General features: G+C 34.4%; 1 protein-coding gene across 2 annotated transcripts; it reads left to right on the forward strand.

Moving 5' to 3' along the window:
- The first annotated feature begins 1006 nt into the window (after window positions 1-1006).
- Window positions 1007-22871, forward strand: LOC103980828 (myosin-11-like). 2 transcript variants are annotated; one of them, XM_009397343.3, is made up of 40 exons: window positions 1007-1333; window positions 1441-1519; window positions 2022-2150; window positions 4870-5013; window positions 5108-5253; window positions 5334-5490; window positions 5598-5656; window positions 5761-5920; window positions 6052-6201; window positions 6290-6426; window positions 6516-6662; window positions 6776-6877; window positions 6978-7035; window positions 7302-7403; window positions 9104-9141; window positions 9282-9408; window positions 9486-9656; window positions 9781-9912; window positions 10020-10129; window positions 10247-10307; window positions 10683-10860; window positions 10935-11140; window positions 11262-11381; window positions 12267-12365; window positions 12574-12795; window positions 13428-13567; window positions 15090-15201; window positions 15290-15340; window positions 15448-15531; window positions 15649-15819; window positions 15902-16057; window positions 16161-16367; window positions 16558-16701; window positions 16944-17014; window positions 17093-17192; window positions 21248-21304; window positions 21707-21763; window positions 21846-21926; window positions 21999-22081; window positions 22216-22871. In XM_009397343.3, exons 2-40 carry the CDS (start codon window positions 1505-1507, stop codon window positions 22337-22339), a joined length of 4608 nt encoding a protein of 1535 aa, XP_009395618.2. In that variant the 5' UTR covers window positions 1007-1333; window positions 1441-1504; the 3' UTR covers window positions 22340-22871. The 2 variants fall into 2 exon arrangements, with proteins under 2 accessions (XP_009395618.2, XP_064959184.1); XM_065103112.1 differs by lacking the exon at window positions 1007-1333 and having other exon boundaries at window positions 1374-1519.
- Window positions 22872-23074: the final 203 nt, after the last annotated feature.

Raw genomic sequence — 23074 nt, forward strand, 5'->3', positions numbered from 1 at the left:
TTGAATTGCTTCATTAGATAAGGCTTCAGTTAGCAGGAAATTGTAGGATATGGATTCATGTTTGGGACAGGAATTTGTAGTGAACGAAGAATATAAAAACAAACAAAGCAAAACAAAGAAAAAAGACACAATATCTTTCGTTCTTAAACCCAGTTTTGAAGGTGCATAGTCAAAAGCCATTGACACTCTGAAGACGATGATGATTCTTCAGTGGCGGTTTGGTAGCTGATAAAAAGGATTTTGGTTTTCCGGGAAAAAGAATGGAGAAAATATTTTTTTCTTCCCAACAAAAATAGAATCCGCTGGAAAGACAGGTGTAAATAATGAAAATAAGAGTATATTTTATAAGAAAATGGTTAAGACATTTTTATGATAGTTATGATCAGATGGTAATTATTTATATATATATTAAAAATCATGATGAATTTGAAAATAACTTGTTTGCACTTACTAATTTTAGTATATGCTATATACTTTTCTCCAAACATTAAAATCCTACAAGTAGATATACTCTTGAAAATTCATCTGAAAATCCAAGTTAAGTATTAGTAATGGTGACTAGCATTTTTAAAAATTTAAAAATAATTTACAAATAAATTAACCTAGTGATGATTTTATGTTTTAATACCATTTATGATGATCCGCTCTTATGAAATAATTCTCATTAGGTTCGTTGAGTTTGAATCACTATCTCGAGATACCTAACTTGAAATTAACAATAGAATACTAATCAAATTTTTATAAGTTAATCTTAGTTTTTTTTTTTGCATAGTTTCAATATGAAACTAAATCGAAAGTTTATATTAATTAAAAAAATATCGAAACTCAAGTTTTTTAAGGATATAAACCGAATTATAGAATGGAGGTATAAATACAAAATTATTTACTTCAGAGGGGTTTATATGCAAATTGTTCTTTCTAAGCCGTTTTGGCAGTTCGAAAGCATGACATGTTATAAAGCACCAAACCGATTTAGCGGTCCGTTTAATGTGTGTGTGTTAGAGAGGGAAGTGAGGGCAGAGGGAGCTCCGATGGAAATGGCGCAGGTGAAGGGAGGCAACGGCCACCACTCGCGGCCGCGGGTGACACGGGCCGTCTCGTGGCTCCCGTCGCGCAGCGTCTCCGAATGGCGAGGGTGCGCGCTAAATGGCCTTCGGTCCGAACACGTCCCGCTCCCCTTCCGCTCGTCTCGTCTCGGGGTTCCCCGCCCTGCTTCCTTCCGCCACATCCACATCCTCTTCAACTCCTCCATCGCCGTCGACGCTCTTCTTTTTCCCTTATTCTTGTTCATCCTCCCGAGGAGAGGCATATGGACGCGAACCAATCCAAAATGGTGCGGATCCCTTACCCCTATATCCTCCTCGTCCGTTTTGTATTTTTGGCTTACGTTCTTGGATCTCCGTCTTCATATTGTGTTGTGTCTCTGTCCGTTATTCATAGGTACAAGTGTAATCGTGAAGTAGAAACAGAAACTACGGAGGCTTGACATTTCAGGAAGCTTGTGATGGCATCAGTACCAGTAAGTTAAAGATGAGAACACAATGGATATATACTTTAGATAACCACTAGAAGTATACAATTTTTTTTGTAAATTTTAATGTAAGCATGAACTAGTTTAGATAAACCTAAGTTCTGGTTACATAATGTTCTTCTTTGGGTCTCCTGGAGGGGAATCTAGTTTGCTTGGAGGTGTAATTAAGCGAAAATGAAATCCATAGTTTCGCAAGAAACTGCTAAATGGTTGGTGTGGTCCATATATTGAAAGGTGTAATCTGCATATTGATATGTAATTTTTTTTATCTTATGAATAGATTTATCAGTAACAACAACAAAAACATTCCATAGTGTCTCATTTATTTGGTGTTGGCCATTGGTTTGTTTTCCTGCTATTGAGATCTTATCGATGAATTTACGACGATAATTGTTTTTCACGCGGATGATTATGAAGATATAGCTAGTGCAACATTTCCTTTACAAAACTTTGAACATGATTACAATTTTATTTTTTCTAATTGCTGCAGGGAACTCCAGTTAATATAAGTATAGGTTCTCATGTATGGGTTGAAGATCCAACATCATCTTGGATTGATGGACAGGTCACTAAGATCACCGGTGAAAATGCTGAGGTCCAAGCTTCTAATGGGAAAACAGTAAGCTGACTGCTACTGCTGAAGTCCAGATCCATTCAAGCATTATTATTAGTAGATTTGTATAGACTTACTCATGAAATTCTATTCCATCTGATTATTATGTAATCTGAAGGTTGATAGGTAAATATAATTTATGCCAAGATTAAACATGGATGGTTCATCAAGCACAGACTTCTGTAAATTCCAGCTCTCCACTTGTACAACATGACTTATTACTTCTTTCTGGATAAAATTTGGTAACCAACTCATAGATAGCCTCAAGCAAATTTGGTTTCAGAAGGACAAAAAGTTCTTCACATTCCTACTCATGAACTTATAAGTTTTTCTTTTTGTTTTCTACCTTCTCTCCTCAATTTCCTATTATTTTGCAGTTTGGAAAATGTTTTTACTGTTAAAGCTTATTGTCACTACTACAAGTTCTTTTCAGATATAATTTTTTTAAGTTTATTTGATATTTTCTTCAAATTTGTGACTACAAATAGGATAACAAATTTTAGTTCACCATTTTTGTCATCCAAGACTCTGATGATTTAATATATGGATATTACTTAGTTTAGGTCTATGCAATGATATGCTGAACAATCTACTGGTGCACCAATCGCATCTGTTTGGTGTGTCTTCTGTTTATTTATACCTTATTCTTGACTTCCCAAATTTTACTTGCTAACATTTTTCATTCCATGTAGTGTAGCAATTGTGCTAAACTTAGGGCATATTATTCTCCCTTTAATATTTACAAACAGAATTTACTGCAGAAGAACATTAGGTTATGTTCTCCCCTATTCTCATTTTTTTTCATGATTATATTATTGCTTTAAAGGGTTACCATGTCCTTTCCTTACACTCGGTGATGCTTAGTGTGAGAATATTTGTTCTAATATGTTTTTTTATGAGTCTATTGGCCTGTAAAACTCTTATCATGTGTTTTTTTAATCAAGCCCAGCTGATGTTAATTCCATAATCCTTACTAGTTGCTAATTTATGATTTCCTTCTGTCCTTAATGGACATCTCGGTAGAAGTATTGGAGTTGGTTGAATATATTTCCCAAAATAACCTGATCCTTTTTTACTAAGACCCACATAAAAATTATATTTGTTCAGGATTGGTTCTATATTGACTATTGACTGACTAGTTCTCCACTGAGATGTCCAGTTCGAAGGCTCTGTTCCAAACTTTATGTTGTCTTTGAATCCATACTAATAAACAATCATAAAAACATAGTTACCAGAACGGAAACGAAAAATGACTGGTTGAGGTTTGGGACTTTGGGTCACTATGTCACTGATCGAATCGGTGGGTCATTTGGTAGGACTGCATATTTAACAAAAATATTTTAAAAAATATAAAATAATTCAAAGTTATATGTAGTCCAAAAAAAATCTAGAAATATCAAAATTAATAAAAAATGAACAATCTTGAACATAAATGAAAATAAAACCTTAGTTATATGTAATAACATAAGAAAATAACATCAGTCAATACTCAATACATTGTTCAAGAATATGAAATAAATAATTTATCTAGCATAATTGTCATGATAAGGATATAACATACACCATGAGTTGTGAAGTTGTCGAAGGAAGAAATGGATAGAAGGTGAGGAAAGACTAAGGAGAGGGATGAGCGAAGGAAGATGAGCCGAAGAGAGAAGAGTATGAAAGAGTGGAAATAGAAAAGCAATTAGAGAGAAATGAGAAGATGAGGGAGGGGCGGTCGATGGGAGAGAAAGCAGAAGAGTGATCTGATGAGAAAGAATTTTCTCTCCTTATCTTTAATTTAATTAACATAAATTCCTCTGGAATAAAAAAAAAATGTAATGGACAGTATTTAAGTATTATTTACTATACTACCAAACTAGAGCGATTTTATCTAAGTAATAATTTGTTCCTGGTGTTTTCGGCCCAACCACCTAGTCTGGTCCTATTCTGATAGCTATGCATAGAAGGACTGGCAATTGAAAAAAAAAAGAGAGATGGGATTGCCACTATGGAGCCATTGGTCATGTACATTCTAGAAGAATTATAAAGGATCCCAATCCATGACAAGCATGTCATATTTGGACTGCATCATGGAAAGAATTTAGGTCATTGCTCACCATTGAGGTGCAATTTATGAATAATCTTTCTGAGGAGAAAGTCCTTTGTGGTTTTGAGCTTCCTGTGATAAGCTCGAAGATTGATTTTTGTTGCCAAAGATCCTTGTAAATTACTGTTATCGAGCCACAATGTCTAGAATGTGTTTGTACATCTTCCATTTAACCTGAGATCCATGACATTGCCTGGGTTTTGGGTACGTACTTGCTGATATGTCTCCCTATGATCAGTATTGGAATCCATGAATAGGGTATTCTTGTTGATCTAATTTCCTGTGATAATTACATGTGGCTTCTTGAGGTCCTATGTTAAATATTCTTTTCACATTTGTTACTCTATATATTAATATAATAAAAACGATAATTGATCATAATTGGAAGAACACATGCAAACCAACACCAACTGATTCACTTGATCATGTCTATTTTCTCTCAATCTTGTAAAGTGCAATGCTAGTCTTTAGCATTTATACTCAAATATCTAACTTAAAGATAGAAATAATATAGGTATATTTCACTCTTAATTTTCTTGATTCGTATGTTTAAATGCTAAATTAAATGGAGAATATACTTTATGAATCAAGATGTGTATACAGTGCTAATATGTATTTATTATGATTCACCAGGTTGTTACTAGTCTATCAAAAATATATCCCAAAGATATGGAAGCCCCACCTGGAGGGGTTGATGACATGACAAAACTCTCTTATCTGCATGAGCCTGGTTTACTGCAGAACTTGTCAACCAGATACCAACTGAATGAAATTTATGTAAGCTGTACCTTGTTTATCATCCAATTTACTTTTCAGTACATATGCTCCTTTTTGATATTATGTTTTAATCTGATATGTATATTCTTGGCAGACTTACACAGGAAATATTCTAATTGCCATAAATCCATTTCAAAGGTTGCCCCATCTATATGATTCTCACATGATGATACAATATAAAGGAGCTCGATTGGGTGAGCTAAGTCCTCATGTGTTTGCAGTGGCAGATGTGGCATACAGGTTTAATTTATTGCTTTTGTGTACTAGATTCATAATCCTACAAAATCATAAGTTTGTTCCTAGCTGTGTATATGAAACAGGGCAATGATAAATGAGGAGAAAAGTAATTCCATTTTGGTTAGCGGTGAAAGTGGTGCGGGTAAAACTGAGACAACAAAGATGCTTATGCGTTATCTTGCTTATTTGGGTGGACGGGCTGCTACTGAAGGACGAACTGTAGAGCAACAAGTACTTGAAGTAAGTTGATGATCTCTGATAATTAGTAAGCACAGTTCAACTAGAACTTCTGTAGTAGTCTGTTTATGATCTGTTTCTGAGGGGTAGATAAGTGATTGTTTTTCCAGTCAAACCCAGTTCTTGAAGCATTTGGAAATGCAAAAACTGTCAGAAATAACAACTCCAGGTAATGCATTAAGAGGTTTTGATGTCAAATAAAATATTATTTTGTGACATGCTATTATCTTCATGAACATCTGTATTGATCCATATGTTTTACAATAAATGCAGTCGTTTTGGCAAGTTTGTTGAGATCCAATTTGATAGGCAAGGTAGAATATCAGGTGCTGCCATCCGGACATATCTTCTTGAGAGGTCCCGAGTTTGCCAGGTTTCTGATCCAGAGCGTAACTACCACTGCTTTTACCTTCTATGTGCAGCACCAACAGAGGTGTCTTTTTTGTAATAATTATTTATTTACTATGTAATTTATATATTATGATGCTTAATGGTGAAACATCTTTTTTGATCTTAAGTTTACTTCCCAAGTATTACAGTAACTAATTTTGCATCTCATTCCAGGTGGTTGAAAAGTACAAGTTATCAAAACCAAATTCATTTCATTATCTTAACCAATCAAATTGCTATGAGTTGGTTGGTGTGAGTGATGCCCATGACTATTTAGCCACCAGGAGGGCTATGGATATAGTTGGAATTAGTGCACAGGAACAGGTAAATATTGATTTTTTAAAATGTAACTGCTATTGCATCTGTGACTAAAGCAATATTGTGAAATTCATCTTTTGGGTCCTTTTCCCAGGATGCAATTTTTAGGGTTGTTGCAGCCATTCTTCATCTTGGAAATATTGATTTTGCCAAGGGACAAGATATAGATTCATCAGTTTTGAAAGATGACAAATCTAAGTTCCATCTGAAGATGACCGCTGAGCTTCTTATGTGAAGTCCAAATTCTAAATGCACTTGTTCTTGTTGCTTTAGATGCTACTATTTCAAAGTCGTTGAAATAAGAACGTATGATATTTCAGGTGTGATTCTGCAGCTCTGGAAGATGCACTGTGTAAGCGTGTGATGATCACACCTGAAGAAGTTATTAAGAGACCACTTGATCCTCGTGCTGCAACCATTAGCAGGGATGGCTTAGCTAAGACAATATATTCTCGCTTGTTTGACTGGTAAAGAACTGTGATTACTCAATCTCATACTACTTTAAACTTTCTTGAACCATTAATGAAAATGATGAGTCTTGAAGAATTTGATATTATACTTTATTTCATTTAATTTACAGGATTGTTGATAAAATAAATGTCTCAATTGGACAAGATCCAAATTCGAAGTCACTGATTGGGGTCCTTGACATTTACGGTTTTGAAAGTTTTAAGACAAACAGGTAAAATAACAAAAAGGAACTTTATTAAGCAAGTGGCAGTAATAAGTTCTTTTTATCCCTAATGTGATCCTATTCTATATTTACCTTTTTTTTTTTGCAGCTTTGAGCAGTTTTGTATTAACTTCACAAATGAGAAACTACAGCAGCATTTCAACCAGGTAAACTCTTCGCATATGGTAAATTCATTCTTGTCTTTGTTGATTAAAAAAAATTCAGTAGATGTAATATGTAATGCCCAATATTTCAAGGTTCGTACAACTCGTCTTTTCAGCATGGGAAATTAAATATGAAACTTCTTTTTTTCTCTATTAGTAGTTTTAATAGCAGGTAGAGAGTTTTATTTGATAAAGGAAAATGAAAACAAAGGTAAGTACTTGAGGTGGTTCTTTAACAACTGAACTGGATTGCAACTTGTTCTTTTCAGCATGTTTTCAAGATGGAGCAGGAAGAGTACACAAAAGAGGAGATAGATTGGAGCTACATTGAATTTGTTGATAATCAAGATGTCCTGGATCTTATTGAGAAGGTTTTCTCATTTCTCTTTTACTTGCACATGATCCATGAATATTAGTTTTGTTTTTTATGGAAATTTTTCTGGAGATGTTAATCTATATCCATCATTCACATGTTTGTGTGGCACGTATGTACTGTATATGTGTGCTAATGTCTGGTAATGTCCAGATCTTGATCAATTATGTTCTAAAAATGGGGCATGGTGTCTCTCATAGTGGTTTTAAGTCTAAGTTTCATGCAGTGCATATGATGGTGGTACCTTGTGGAATCGGAGTGATGTTGATGCATTAGCACCACAATTGCTGATATTGTGGGATGCTATGATGTACCTTAAGCTGACCACTTTCAACCTTATCTCTGTTTGCAGCTCAAATTAAGACTGGTCCCACTCTTAGGTAGCATTAACAGAACAGTCAAATTCTAAATGGAAACATCAAAATGAGTTCTCATATTTGTTAACAATTAGTACAAATAGTGACTTGATTCTTGTCATTCTAGAATGGTCGGAACAAAATTATATTTATTCTGTTCGATAACCAGCATGCAAAAAAGTAAAATGTACTCAAGAACTTTAGATTGACCCTACAGGTGTGAAAATTTGCTCTAACATAAGTAGCATAACTGTGTTTAACAAAATGATGTTCTATCTTTCTCTTGAGCACAGTAAACATGTGCACTGGATGGTGTTGTGGTATTACATCTTGATGGAAGGAGGGGTTGGTCTATTGTTTTGCATGAAGTAAATAAATAGTTTAGTTGTTTGCCTTGGCTTATTTTGTTACGTTACATCTTAAGTACTTTTGAATATTAATCAATATAGGCCTTATTGGATAATACAACAAATGTGTTTTTTAACATCTTCCCTGATTACAGTAGTATCCTGGTGTCACTTTTTGCAAATGGTGGCCTTTTAAATTAGTAAAGCAACCTTTGTGCATTTTGTTGGTACTAATGTTAAATTAAAGATGATCTATATTCATGATGTTATCAAGAAGAGGAAAATGAGTTATAGTTCCCAGTAGTTTCTGTTTGCAAAGAATAATGACAACGATTTTGTTATACACTGTTGCACATTTTTCGCTTTATGTGTATTTATATATTACGTAGATGCATAACATGCTCCTTGGCATGGCAACCCCCAACAATAGGATTCCCTCCGAGATTCTCAATCATCCAGCTATATGGATGGGAGCAGATATTTTACACTAATGAATTTCTATGGCATCTATTTGTGCAAAGAATTGCAATGGTCATGTCATGAATCTAAAACATGGCTTGAATGGGACTCAGCAAAATTAGGGTTTTCCTAATGAAATTCATATTTATCTTTTTATTTATTAGCATCTTTCACCAATTCTGTTGAATGGATTCCCATGTTTGCTACAATTGTACATGTTATGATTGATTAACTACCAACCAATGTTCCAGAAAACATTGGTGCATTGTTCTTTCATGTTCATGTTACTTCCCGTAGTATTTCTCCATATTTATTTAAATTTCTTAGTTCATTGATAATTCACATGACCTTCTCCTCTGCTTGTTGCTTCTTATGTTATAGTATTTCTCCTTATTCAATTCAATAGATAACTCATATGATCTTTTTGTCCTTTGCAACTGATGAAGATCATAACTTTTATGCAAAATGGTTAGATATTTGTAGCATTGAATGGAACATGCATGTTATGAAACTTAGGTTGCTATTTTCTATTGCAGAAACCTGGAGGTATCATCGCACTCCTTGATGAAGCATGGTAAACTTTAGTTTTCTTTTCTCTTCTGTCTAGTTCTTTTCTAGATTTGTTTTTCATTTTTTCCTTTTTCTCGGGAGAGAAAGTTTTTACATTTTTTGCAATGTACAACCTTATGATGTTAATCATTCTTGTATCAACAGTATGTTTCCAAAATCAACACATGAAACCTTTGCGCAAAAGCTTTACCAGACATTTAAAACACACAAGCGCTTCATCAAGCCCAAGCTTTCTCGTACTGATTTTTCGATAAGCCATTATGCTGGAGAGGTTAGATAGCTTGATTTAGCTGAAAAACAGCTATAAGCATTGAGACTAATTTCAGTGCATTTGTTTTCTGTTATTAGGTTTTATATCAATCTGATCAGTTCCTGGACAAAAATAAGGATTATGTTGTGGCAGAACACCAAGATTTGTTGAGTGCTTCAAAATGCTCATTTGTTTCTGGCCTTTTTCCTCCTCTGCCTGAGGAGACATCCAAGACTTCAAAATTTTCATCCATTGGTTCTCGATTTAAGGTGTATACTTATCTTCCTCTTTTTCTATAAAAGCTAGATTTTTTTCTTTCTAGAGAATAATTTGGGGCCTTTTGTTTTCTTTTGTAAAATATGCATCTCACTCTAGATTAAAATTTTGCTGCAGCAACAACTACAGGCATTGATGGAGACATTAAATTCCACAGAACCCCATTACATTAGATGTGTGAAGCCGAACAATCTTCTAAAACCTGCCATTTTTGAGAATGTCAATGTTATGCAACAATTACGCTGTGGCGTGAGTACTTTTTGGACATTTTGATTGGTTCTGACTAAAGATGTTATTTTATATTAACTGTTTTAAAATTTAAATAATCATTTTTAATTCTTTTGGGGTGTCATTAGGGTGTTCTTGAGGCTATCAGAATCAGTTGTGCTGGATATCCTACTCGTCGCATATTCTATGAATTTTTACATCGTTTTGGTGTTCTTGCCCCAGAAGTTTTAGAGGGAAAGTAAGTTCAAGTGTCCTTCATTATGATGTTCTGCATATGGTTTTGTTAGATATATATTGCATTCCATGACTTTGATTGTATGAGGAGCTTTTGTTTTTGCTTTGCATTCTTGAACAGCTACGATGAAAAGATAGCTTGCAGGAAGATTCTGGAAAAGACGGGGTTGGCAGGTTTTCAGGTATTTCCTGAACCATGTTCATCATCATAACATTTTGCATGGTTAAATCACTGTTATCTTGAGTTGCCATGTGTATAGATGATCTCTGTATTATAATTTTAGCCATCTATCACTACTGCTAGCTTAAGTGCTTAACTAAAAATCTAAAATTGTCCCTATTAATTTACATGACAAAGCCACTTTCCTTTGAATGAGTTTGTGTCATGAAAAATCTGCTTGCACTACTTTGTTTATTATTGTTTCCTGGTAGCAATTTATCTGTTGCCTTTGTTTTGAATTTGTTGATCATTCATTGACATGTATTTTTCATGTCTTGACCATTTATCTATTTGTTGTAAAATTCATGTAGTTTTAAACTGCTTCCCGATTTTACAGATAGGCAAAACAAAAGTTTTTCTTAGAGCTGGTCAGATGGCAGAGTTAGATGCTCGACGAGCTGAAGTGCTTAACACCGCTGCAAAAACTATTCAAAATCAAATACGAACACATATTTTGCGGAAACAATTTATTGCTTTGCGGAAGGCTACCATATATGTGCAGTCATTATGGAGAAGTGTGTTTAACTCATTTCAATATAAGTTGTGTAATCTTTGGTTTTATACTCATCAAACATCTTTTTGTTCATAGGGAGACTGGCTTTTAAGTTGTATGAAGGCATGAGAAGGGAAAATGCTGCAATAAAGGTTCAGAAAAATTTGCGTCGTTACAAGGCTAAGAAGGCTTACACACGATTGAGATTGTCAGTTCTTGTCCTGCAAGCTGGTTTCAGATTTTTGGCTGCTCGGAATGAGTTTAGGTTTAGGAAGCAAACTAAGGCAGCAACTGTTATTCAGGTTGAATAGTTTTCCTTGTTGTCGAATTAATGAATAATTTGTTATTTTGTTCACTGTTGTACATTCTCGAAGACTTCAAATCCTCTATGTATATTCTTATCTTCTTGTTTGCTATTTGCAGGCTAAATGGCGTTGTTATAGAGCTTATTCATACCATAAGAATCTAAAGAGGGCATCACTTGTCACCCAATGCAGATGGAGGGGAAGGGTTGCAAGGAGAGAGCTTAGGAAGCTCAAATTGGTATGTACTTTTATAATGTACCACTATTTAGACAGGTTGAGGGTTTAGGCATGGGGCTCAGAGCCGTTGATCGAGTGATCAAGCAAGAGAGATAGAGAGAGAAAGGCAGACCTATTAATAAAGGATTTTTATATAAAAAGTCACAAACTGAAGCGAGACCACCCAAAATGGGCTAGTCTGCAGCCCCATTCTCCGTTGTACTGATATGTACCTCCCTGTTCACTTTGGTCCGAGCATTTTTTTCAAACATGGTTTTAAGGTGTTATTGCATGTTTTCCTTTCAACACATTCTTCTTCGTTTCACTATTTATACCCCTGCAGTACATGGGCTTTGCCTGCCAGTTATCTCTTAAAGTTAAATGAAATATTAGTTTAAATTTAATACATAAAATGCTACCTCCTAGATTACCACAATAAATTGCACCTTTGCACCACTGCCATATACATTTATAGTTTTTTTTCCATGAAAGAGAAATTATATTACTTTAAGAAATGATGACAACCAATGGTTAGCTCATCAGATTACAAAAGGGAACTCTCACTAGTACAAAAGTGTTGAAAACAATAATGCCATATACATTATAGTTACTCTCTCTAGTTGGGTATTGCCAATAGCAGAATGAAATAAACAAGCTACATAAACGTGATGTCCTCTTATTTACTTTGGACTATCAGAGAGTAGTTTTAAGTTTTAATTTGAGATTTTGATGTTTGACTAACTGCTGCGAAATGTTGCATGTGTGTGTGTATATATATATATGTATATGTATATCAGTATATGTGTGTGTGTGTGTGTGTATATATATATATATATATATGAGTTGCTTATGGTCCTTGATAAACTTGTCATATTTAATTCATATGGATTTGATTTGTTTGATTCAGGCTGCACGAGAAACAGGTGCTCTCAAGGAAGCTAAGGATAAGCTTGAAAAGACAGTGGAAGAACTTACATGGCGTTTGCAATTAGAAAAGCGTTTGCGGGTAAGTTTTGGACATTTTATAATGATTATCTTTATGGTTAGATGTGCTGGTGCCTGGTGCTGATCTACAGTGAATAAACATGAAAGAAATTTAAGGCAGTCACATTCAAAATTTGATTTTATAATTACATCTATCAATTGTACACACACTGTTGCATTAACATATATTACTAAGGTAACAGGGCTAACTTAAGTTTTAATGGATACAGACAGACTTAGAGGAAGCTAAAGGACAAGAGATAACAAAGTTACAAAGCTCTTTGCAAGCAATGCAAAGTAAAGTGGATGAGACAACAGCAATGCTTGTCAAGGAACGAGAGGCTGCAAAAAAGGCTATTGAAGATGCACCTCCTGTTATCGAAGAAAATACTGTTCTTGTTCAAGATACTGAGAAGATTGATTCCTTGACGGATGAAGTGGAGAACTTGAAGGTGTTGGTCTTCATACAATTGGACATGTATTCACAATATTAGTAAATACATTTATATATATTTTCGATATTGCTGAAACATACTGGGTATGCAGTTTCTTTAATAGTTATGATATAAGATATCATTTTAAAGTAAGCTTAATTCTTTCCCCTCTTTACTACTATCAACTGCAGGTGGCAACATTAGAAAGTTGATTCCATGGTAGAATGTAAATGGGGTTTACTTACATATGAATGAGAACTTTACCAACATGAAAACTGAAAAGCATGCTTAAATAGCTAAGTACTTAGGCATCTTCTTTTTTGTGTGCAAATTGAATGCATTTGTATGCATCAAAGATTGATATTGAGTTTAATATGGATCGATAAGATTTCGTTAATTGTATATAATTTTATGGTCATCAAATTAATTAAAATTTGGTGGAATTTGCTTGCACTATAGTTCTGCTTACTTTAGAAAAGAAGGTTTCTATTGATGCAAATGATTCTGTGGGCAAGCTTTGATTCTTTTTCTTTTATACATGTCGCATATAATCTGTGAATTTTTTATCTGTTTATATATTAGAAAGTGCCTTCTATCAATATGAAGATCTTGGCTTATTTCATTGTTTTCTTGTTTTCTGCCCCTTTTAGGCCTCATTACAATCAGAAAAACAACGAGCTGATGATGCTGAAAACAGATTTAATGAAGCACAAACAACTAGTGAAGAAAGACAGAGGAAGTTACTCGAATCAGAAGGAAAATTACATCAACTTCAGGAATCTTTACACAGGTTTTACTTTTTTCATTGTCTTACTCTTATGTTAAACACATTGGGAAAAATTCCATTTTATTTGAGATATAATATGGACGGATGTCAAAATAGAGCTATCATGTAGATGTGATGATGCTTGTTGAATACGGACATCTGTTTGTCGTGAGCCATCAACTATCCTTTTTTTGTTTTAGAAACTTGATCGACATTGCTCATAGGTCAAATTTTCCTGGTCAGGGTGACTTGGAAAAAAGTTATTGTTTCTGGAATTGATCTGGCAGATCTTGGAACTGATTTATGCCCGAGAGGTGAATGATACCAGACTGTTGTTAGTTTTCTGGAGTAGGTCATTATTTATACAATTACAATTCTAGACAGTGGATGATATTTACATTACTTGAAGGAAGGAGACTGCAGATAAAGCAACTTAGGTTGCATACTTTTGCAGCTCAATGATTGGATAGTCAAATTTGAATCTAGAAAACAGATTTTGAGTTGACCGATACTCAGGCAACTATGAATTTTGTTCGTTACTGTGATCTGTACTTTATAATTTGCATAGCACCTCAACAGGAGATGTTTCAGGCGATATTGCCAAGGAATCTTTCTTGCAGCACTCACTCTTGATCAATAACTTATGTCAAAATCGTTGATGTTATTAGAAAACTGGAATATGGTCTTGCAGATCAATTTCAGATATAAGTTTTTTTTTTTGAAAAATAAACTTGTATTACTTCAAGAATGTCATGTACAATTTTAACCAAGCTCTTCCGAGCTTAGTAGAGAACCCAACACAGTAGGCCATCTGTCTTGCCAGATTTGGTGAGCATTTACATTATTTTTATAGGTGGCCTACCAATGCACACACCTAATACTTTCCCTATATACATGTGATATGGTCGAGAATTTATTCATTAGCAAGTATAAGAAGTAATCAGTTCGATGTTATCTTATTCTTCCATTACAGGTTAGATCCTCTTCCCAAATTAAATAAACCTTTCGGCGCTGCATACTCACTTTCTTTTGAATTTAAGCACAGTCCTCTGGTCTCAAACAAATGCTCTATTGATACTTGAGCACATGAGAAAAATATTTTTGGCGCAAGATGCAACTTGGTGCATCAATTTTTAACGAAATCCAGTTAAGGTTGCTCTCTAACTTTTGTTCACGAGGACTGATGAATTGAAATTCTTCAGGTAACATGTGATAGTTAGGAATGTTCTAGGGTTGTCTCACTTATAAAGGTTGTGCACAAGAGTTCTGAAAGACTCCAAGAGGAATAGAGACATTTAAGACAAATCAGGAGAACTTTTATACTTGTAACTTTTCCTTATGTCATAACCTGAAGTGATGTTAAATGACACAGTTGAGGATTGTGAAAATGCTTTGTATGACATTTTGCATATTTAAGGTTCATTTTTGGATGGATGATTTGAGGTCTTAAAAATAGCTATCTTTGAATTGTCTGTACTAAGCAACGAATATTAGTACTAGAAAATGCCATTTTTCAGATACCTTAATTATATTCTTTCTTAACTAGGCTTGAAGAAAAGCTGGCAAACCTAGAGTCCGAAAATAAAGTACTTCGTCAGCAGGCTGTATCCATGGCACCCAATAAATTGTTATCAGGACGTTCTAAATCAACTCTGCAGGTGAATGTAACAAAGTTTTGGTACTGGATTCTAAAATGGCACTAATATTAATCTAGACTAAACCCCCGTTTTTATGATTGGTTGACAGAGGAGCTCCGAAAATGGTCTTGTTATTAACAGCGAGACCAGAACAATAGCAGTAAGATGAACCGATGCAGCTTCTTTTGTTTTTCAATTTTGGATACTTTATACATTAAAAACTTCAACTTGATATTTTCTCAACTAATATTGATTTGTGTGATTTAGGATCCACTTAGTGCATCATTCAACATGAGGGAGAATTCTGAAGTAGATGATAAGCCACAGAAATCTCTCAATGAGAAACAGCAGGTTAAATATCTGACTTAAACTTCTATTTATCTTCTTTCCTGCAAAGTTGGTGCTCCACATGTTGATATTTGAGTGAATTCTGGCACTCCCATATTGACTTGTCAACTCTTATTACAGGAAAACCAGGACTTATTGATTAGGTGTATTGCACAAGACCTAGGATTTGCAGGAAGCAGACCTGTTGCTGCCTGTATTACTTATAAATGCCTTCTACAATGGCGATCTTTTGAAGTTGAGCGAACAAGTGTGTTTGATCGAATTATTCAAACAATTGGTCATGCTATTGAGGTTTGAACTAATCCCTTGTTACTACTATCATTTTTTGTACTTGATGAGCTTCACAATGGATATTATTCATTGTATGTTGAAGACCCAGGATAATAATGAGGTCTTGGCCTATTGGCTTTCCAATGCTTCAACTTTATTGTTGCTACTTCAACGGACACTGAAAGCAAGTGGCGCAGCAGGAATGGCACCACAACGCCGTCGGTCATCATCTGCTACTCTTTTTGGCAGGATGACTCAAGTATGGGAATGTCTTAATTGTTGTTAAGATGCTTTTCACCATCTTTTAAGTTTGTGCTTGGGGGAAAAACCTAGCAGTGATATTCTACAAATTTTATTCTTAGAGTTTCAGGGGTACACCGCAAGGTGTGAACCTTTCTTTTGTGAATGGAAGCTTGACTGGTGGAGTAGATAAATTGCGCCAAGTTGAAGCAAAGTACCCTGCTTTACTATTCAAACAACAACTTACTGCATATGTAGAAAAAATATATGGAATGATCAGGGATAATTTGAAGAAGGAGATATCTCCCTTGCTTGGTTTGTGCATTCAGGTATGCCTTGTTTGTTTGTGCTCTAAAACTAGGCTAATAAGGTTTCATCTCATGTTGCTGTCTTGCTGGTATTATTTACATAATATTTTACAATTTTGACCATCAAGTTTCTCTTTAGCTAAGGTAGCATCTACATGGCATGCTTGATCATTAGCATGTTAGGGTTCATTTTTGTACATGGATGATGCAGGCCCCACGAACATCAAGAGCTAGTCTAGTCAAAGGATCTTCTCGCTCACCAGGAAATGCTCCTGCACAGCAAGCTTTGATTGCCCACTGGCAAGGGATTGTTAAAAGTCTTGACAGTTTCTTGAACACATTGAAAGCAAATCACGTCAGTTTTTTTTTCTACACAGTACTGAGTTATTTATTTATCTTTTTCTTTCTTGAGATAGTATTCTTGAATTATTGTTGGTCTTGGTTACAAATTATGATCAGGTTAGAGAATTCAATACAATTTTTCCCAAAATTTGTCAGAATCGTTCCAGTCCCATTTTCCCTGCATATTTCATTTATTTGCTGAAAATATAATTATTTATCCTATAACTTCTTATTTGTGATTTCTTGTATAATTAGGTGCCTCCATTCTTAGTTCGGAAGGTGTTCACACAGATATTTTCCTTCATAAATGTACAACTATTTAACAGGTACACTTTTTAGACTACACCAGTCTCTGCTATTATTGTAATAAGAATTGTCATTAATGGGCTCTCATTTCTTCACAGTCTTTTATTGAGGAGAGAATGTTGCTCATTTAGCAATGGTGAATATGTTAAAGCAGGATTAGCTGAACTAGAACATTGGTGCTACAAAGCAACAGATGAGGTAGTTATCTTCGTTCCAGAATATTTTTTTAAGAGCTGCTTATACCAGGACAAGGAAGTTGGTCTGAATTTTATCAGTAGCATTGGTCTTTATCTTGGTTTGATTACTCTACTGTTTTTCTTCCATTTGGTAAAATTAATATTATAAATTATATAATAGTACATGAAAGTAGGTATTGAATACTTGTTATATCATTTCATTCCTTAACTACTTTTCTCAGAATAGCCTGCAATTGATAAAAATATAAGATATAAGCTTAGATATATAAGTTGAGAAATATACAAAAGAAAATAAATTATATAATAATACATGAAAGTAGGTATTGAATACTTGTTATATCAGTTCATTCCTTAATGAACTGCATTTCTCAGAATAGCCTGCAATTGATAAAAAATATAAGATATAAACTTAGATATATAAGTTGAGAAATATACAAAAGAAAAACAATTTAAAAAAGCAAGGGTATGAGATCTTAGTTGAGGTGCTTTCATCATATTAGCAAGTAGCAACTAGTAAGTTAGCATCAATTCTTATGCTAATTTCTATTTGTAAGTAGTAAATGTCAAAACCTATTGACAGCAGTGAAATAAAAGTTTATTATCTACTCATTTGTTAAAACTCTTGTTTGTATCCTTCCATTTCCTTGTCTAATCTACATGTTAGAATAACACAAGAAGATCTATCCTCCTCTTGCTCCAGAAATCTTAGGAAGACTTAATAAGATGCCATTCTTATTTTTATGAATTAGTAGAATAGGGTTCAGTCATTGGCTTGAGCTACATGGACCATCAGCTGCTCATGGGTCCGAATACTCTGTGAAACTATATGTCATTTAATATTTTTTAGTGTTTTCACCCAATTCCTTCTAGTATCGTCCAGATTGGCATCGTAGTGGATCAACTTATAATCCTTTTGGGACCACTACCATCTTTATTGGACATATGAACCATAAGTTCCTTAAGTTTATCTAAAGCTGTTACTGCTTAAAAAATCTGATAAGTGCAATTATTTCTTATTCTATATTGCCTAGTAAAACCTCTCATTCATCTCAAAGTTGTCTTCTTAACATTACTTATTACAGAACATCCTTAAATTTATTTGCTGCTTACCTTTTAACCCAAGGTTTTGATTCAGTCACCAATGTTAGAAGCAAGGTTTATGAAACCAGATAGTATTTACTGATATGACCATGAATTGGTACATGGACCACCATTTTTCGATGCTATTCGACCAGTCCTATTGCTTGGGTATGTTAACCTCTCTTGGAATACCACCCAGTTTAATTGTTAAGACGGGTACTAAGTGGTAGGACACCTTCAACTGTCTTTTTGCCTTTTTTTTTTTCTCCCTTTCTTTCTCTCTTTCATACAATCCTTCTCCCCTCCTTCCTATTGCTTCACTGCTGCTTCCTTGTTCATCTCCAACCAATTCGTCTATTCCTCTGCCTCCTCCTTTCTTCCTCTTTCTCTCTGGTCCGAATGGTATGCCATTCTTTATTGGTATGTACTGGTCCGGCTTTTGGCTGGTATCAGTAACCAATGAGATTTTAAATATTGGTTAGAATTACCTCCTCACCTAGCTGTCTTGTGCTAACCTTTTTTCAATTCATTATCCCTTTCTTGTAAAATATATTTCTTGTTGTCACTAAAACTCTATTTTGCATAGTTAGTGTCTTAACACTTCTTTAATATATAACACAAACTATGAGACCACATTAATATGTGTTAGTTACTCCAACAGCACTATAAACTCTCAAATTTGGTGAGGTAAGCTTCATTTGCCAAGTTTCTACTGTAACTTCTGCTATTTCAACATTTAGGACAATTTACTCCACAAATAGAATAAACTATGAGACCTCATGAATATATGCACTAGTTAATCCAACAACACTATAAAGCTCTTGGATTTGGTGAGACAAGCTTCATTTGCCAAGGTTCTCTACTATAACTTCCACTGTTTGGAATTGCTCGCAATCTGTATTTTGTTGGTTCAATCTTTCGACTACCCTTTTATATAGGAGAACTATGTTTTCTATGATCAATTCATACCAAACTAATTTCCTTTCATTCATGTAGCTAACATCTATAGCAATGGCGCACTGTATTTGATTTGTGACTTAAGCTTATATTAAGTTTACCTAAACCTTAGTTTTCTTCTTTCTATAAGATTTTTACAACCAGAGACAGCTTATTATGATCAGGTGTTAACGATTTTTACAACCAGAGACAACCAGAGCCTCAACATGCAGTATATACACATATGCAGCTTCCGACATCTATGCAGCCACTTGTGCTGCCAATATATATATATATATATATATATATATATATATATATATATATGAAAATTCCAGCTGGCATAATGTAACAGCTTATCCAGCTCATACATCTAAGTGGCTGCTTTTGCAGGTTTTATATAAATGAAAACGTGGCTGCATGTACCTGTGATCTGCATAGCATGAACCCAAGATTGGAAATTGAATTATGTTTCCTCTATCTTGCTACTATTTCAGTTTTATGTAGTATTAATAGTGTAAAAAAAAAATTTAAGATTGATCTTGTAACTCTTCACTTAAATAAATTAGAATAGTAATATTACCCCTTAAGTTTTTATTTGACAGTAGCTCATACTTACCCACTTATTATTGCATATTTGTTTGTTTGTCCTTGATTATACTTCATTAGCATTCTAACATGTATGACATTTATTGGCATATGTAGCTACATACTGCATATGCTTTATATAGAATGCCTTGACTACCTAATTATTGATATTGCTTCTTGTAACATTGTTCCATCCTCTTTCTTAAGTTGACTTCTTGACTACTTTTGTTTGTTTGTTTGTTCGTGTGCACCTGCATCATGTGAATGCTTCGTAGACTGCATTGACCATCTGGTTGATATTCCTTTATATAACATTGTTCCATTCTATTTCTTAAGGTGACTTCTTGACCGCTTTGGTGTTGTTTGTTGGAATCTCAATAACTGTGTTTTCAGTTTATGCCTCTCCATAGAGAAAGAAGGGAAGCTTCATTTGAATGTGGATTTTTACCTATAGAATTGTTCCTAGGTTTATTTTACTGAATCTCCTTTAAATTGCAGAATGAAATTTCATGTCCAAATATGATCTCTTGGTTTTTCTCTCCTCTTTCTTACGAAAATTTCAGCCATTAGATTATCTCTCAGAGGAAAATAGATTAATGCATAAGAATGAAAAGCTTGTAAGCGTCAAACTTTTGATCAAGTAATTAGCTGTTTGTAAATGAGTTATGCTTTCCTATGTCTTGGAAGAAACCTACTGACTTTCTCACCATTTTGATCATAGTTATTAGAATCAGACCTGTCAGTCAAGTTTCAGATCAATGGGTCATTGGTTGAACCGGTGGGCCAATTGATCCTTCTGTAAAATTACTATATATAATATTGAAAATAAAAGATAATTATATATAATATTGGAAATATAAAACATATGTAGATATTATTGTAAAATAACTTTTATGATATAATGAAAGAGGACGATAAGGACGAAGTAAACACATTCAGTGAATGAGAGAATAATGAATTTAATATAGTTTTCTTCTTTTATCCTTATAATTAGGAGTTAAAATGTCCTTGGGAATATTTAAATATCTTTGATAATAAATAAATACTTGAGGGTATTTTAGCCTTTTTAAAGCTCTAGCATAGCAGATTGGACCGGCTGGTCTGATCCAGGATCTATAACTATGAACTTTGACATATGAAAATATTTCGAGATTATATCTTTTAAATATTCTTTGATCTTCTGTTTATGATCATAGATAATCAAACGCTTAAAACAGATGTGAGCAATGCAATGTTTTGATCATCAAACTTGTGTGTGAATTTTTGATGCCAACTATGTTGTTGTCCTTATTTTTTGAGGAGCTTAATAAGAAACAATTTGTATCATGAAACACATCAGTGGTCTAGAGGCCATATCGATATTGCTTTATGTTGTTTCAGAGTTACAATGAGGTTACCCCATTGATGATGGCTTGTTAATTTTTCCAAGAATTATTTGTTTTCTGATTGCAGTATGCCGGTTCAGCATGGGATGAACTAAAGCATATAAGACAGGCTATTGGATTCCTGGTAATGATTGTCCTCTTCATTTTCTTATAGTGTATGTCACATTGAAGAACCAGGACAGCTGCTTCATCATCCACAACATAATCCTTATTTTAGAGGAAGTTTGTATGCCCAATTTGACCAGAGTGGCCAATATAAATATTGGCCTACCCCAGCTTCTTTGTGAATTTTTTGACTAGTTAAATATTCTTGTATTCATAGACTATTCAGTAGAGGTTGTGCATCTTAAGTTGACCAGGTTAGCAGGTTATTCTAGAACCTTAACACATAACAATGCAACTTGTTTTTTGTCCACCTTGTAAATAGATTGAAAACTGTGTTAAAGGTTGACAACAAACCGAAGTACCTCTTTCCAATTTGAGAGTTTAAAGTTAAAACTGATGACATGAACTATGGCATATTCAGGTGATCCACCAAAAGCCAAAGAAGACCTTGGACGAAATTAGCCATGACCTTTGTCCAGTGAGTGAAAGTTTCTGATATTTCCTCAAACCTTTCTCCCTGATGTCTTATTGATAATCCAGCAAACTTCCTACATTTGCAGGTACTTAGTGTGCAACAGTTATATCGGATAAGTACAATGTACTGGGATGACAAATATGGTACACATAGTGTGTCCCCTGAGGTAAAAATTCATGGTGGATTCATTCATAAGAAATGGTTCAAGCTATGACCATAAGTTGTGACGATTCATTAGGTTATATCGAATATGAGGGTGCTGATGACTGAAGATTCGAACAATCCAGTGAGCAACTCATTCTTATTGGATGATGACTCGAGGTAAAACATTATGTTTACTCCATAACATGTTAGCTTAATTTATGCTTCAAAAGAAAAAAAGCAAAGTGCCCATCGCTTTATGATCTTCAATTATTATTCCTCCATCTGCTCATTCTACCCTGTTGAATATGCAGCATACCATTTTCAGTTGATGACATTTCAAAGTCGATGGAACCGATTGATATATCTGATATCGAACCCCCTCCACTCATTCGGGAGAACTCAGGTTTCATGTTCTTGTTGCCACGCTCCGACTAAGAGCCTAAGCCAGTTAATTATTCTTCTCCAGTGGATCAGGGATGGTTTGAGTTTCATGCAAGTGGGGTTCTGATAGTCAACATATTCGGCACTTGAAAGATCCGCATCCTCCCCTTAGGTTTAGTGCATTCTCGTGCATTCAGTTTGAAACCAAAAGGAATCAAGACTGAAATCTACAATGAAGAATAGGAGCAAGCCTCTCTCTCTCTCTCTCTCTCTCGTGGGGCATTTTGTATGGCTCTCTTGGTTGTATGCCTGTATATTTAATCACGATATAGAACAATTTGGTTTGCCCTTTGCGCTCTGTTAGCTTGTAGCCAACTTGGAGTTTACACCCTACCATATTACTCCAGAAAATGTAAAGCAGAAGTAAAGCTGGCTTTGTTTTCATGGTTTCTTAGGATACCTTCATTCATGCTTTTATTCTACATGCAACAGCTCGTGGCAAAGATGCAGCTGTTCATGGGTTCATGTACCTTATATAGAAACTTATTTTTGTAATACAAGATTCTAAGTATAGTGGTTTTGCTAACATTGAGTCATGATTTTGATTCGGATGCAAGAAGTTGGCCTGTGACCAGATGAAAGAACACAGCACAGAAGATTATTTCTCCTTTACGAGGTATTATTATTGGCCCTTATTTGAGTACATCTTGATTTAATCATAAGAGATTGATGGATTTACTATGATTAAATTGAGTTAAGTATTTTGAACAAATGATTTAGTATCAATCA

The sequence above is a fragment of the Musa acuminata genome, chromosome BXJ2-4 (assembly GCF_036884655.1).
Source record: "Musa acuminata AAA Group cultivar baxijiao chromosome BXJ2-4, Cavendish_Baxijiao_AAA, whole genome shotgun sequence".
Lineage (NCBI taxonomy): Eukaryota > Viridiplantae > Streptophyta > Magnoliopsida > Zingiberales > Musaceae > Musa > Musa acuminata.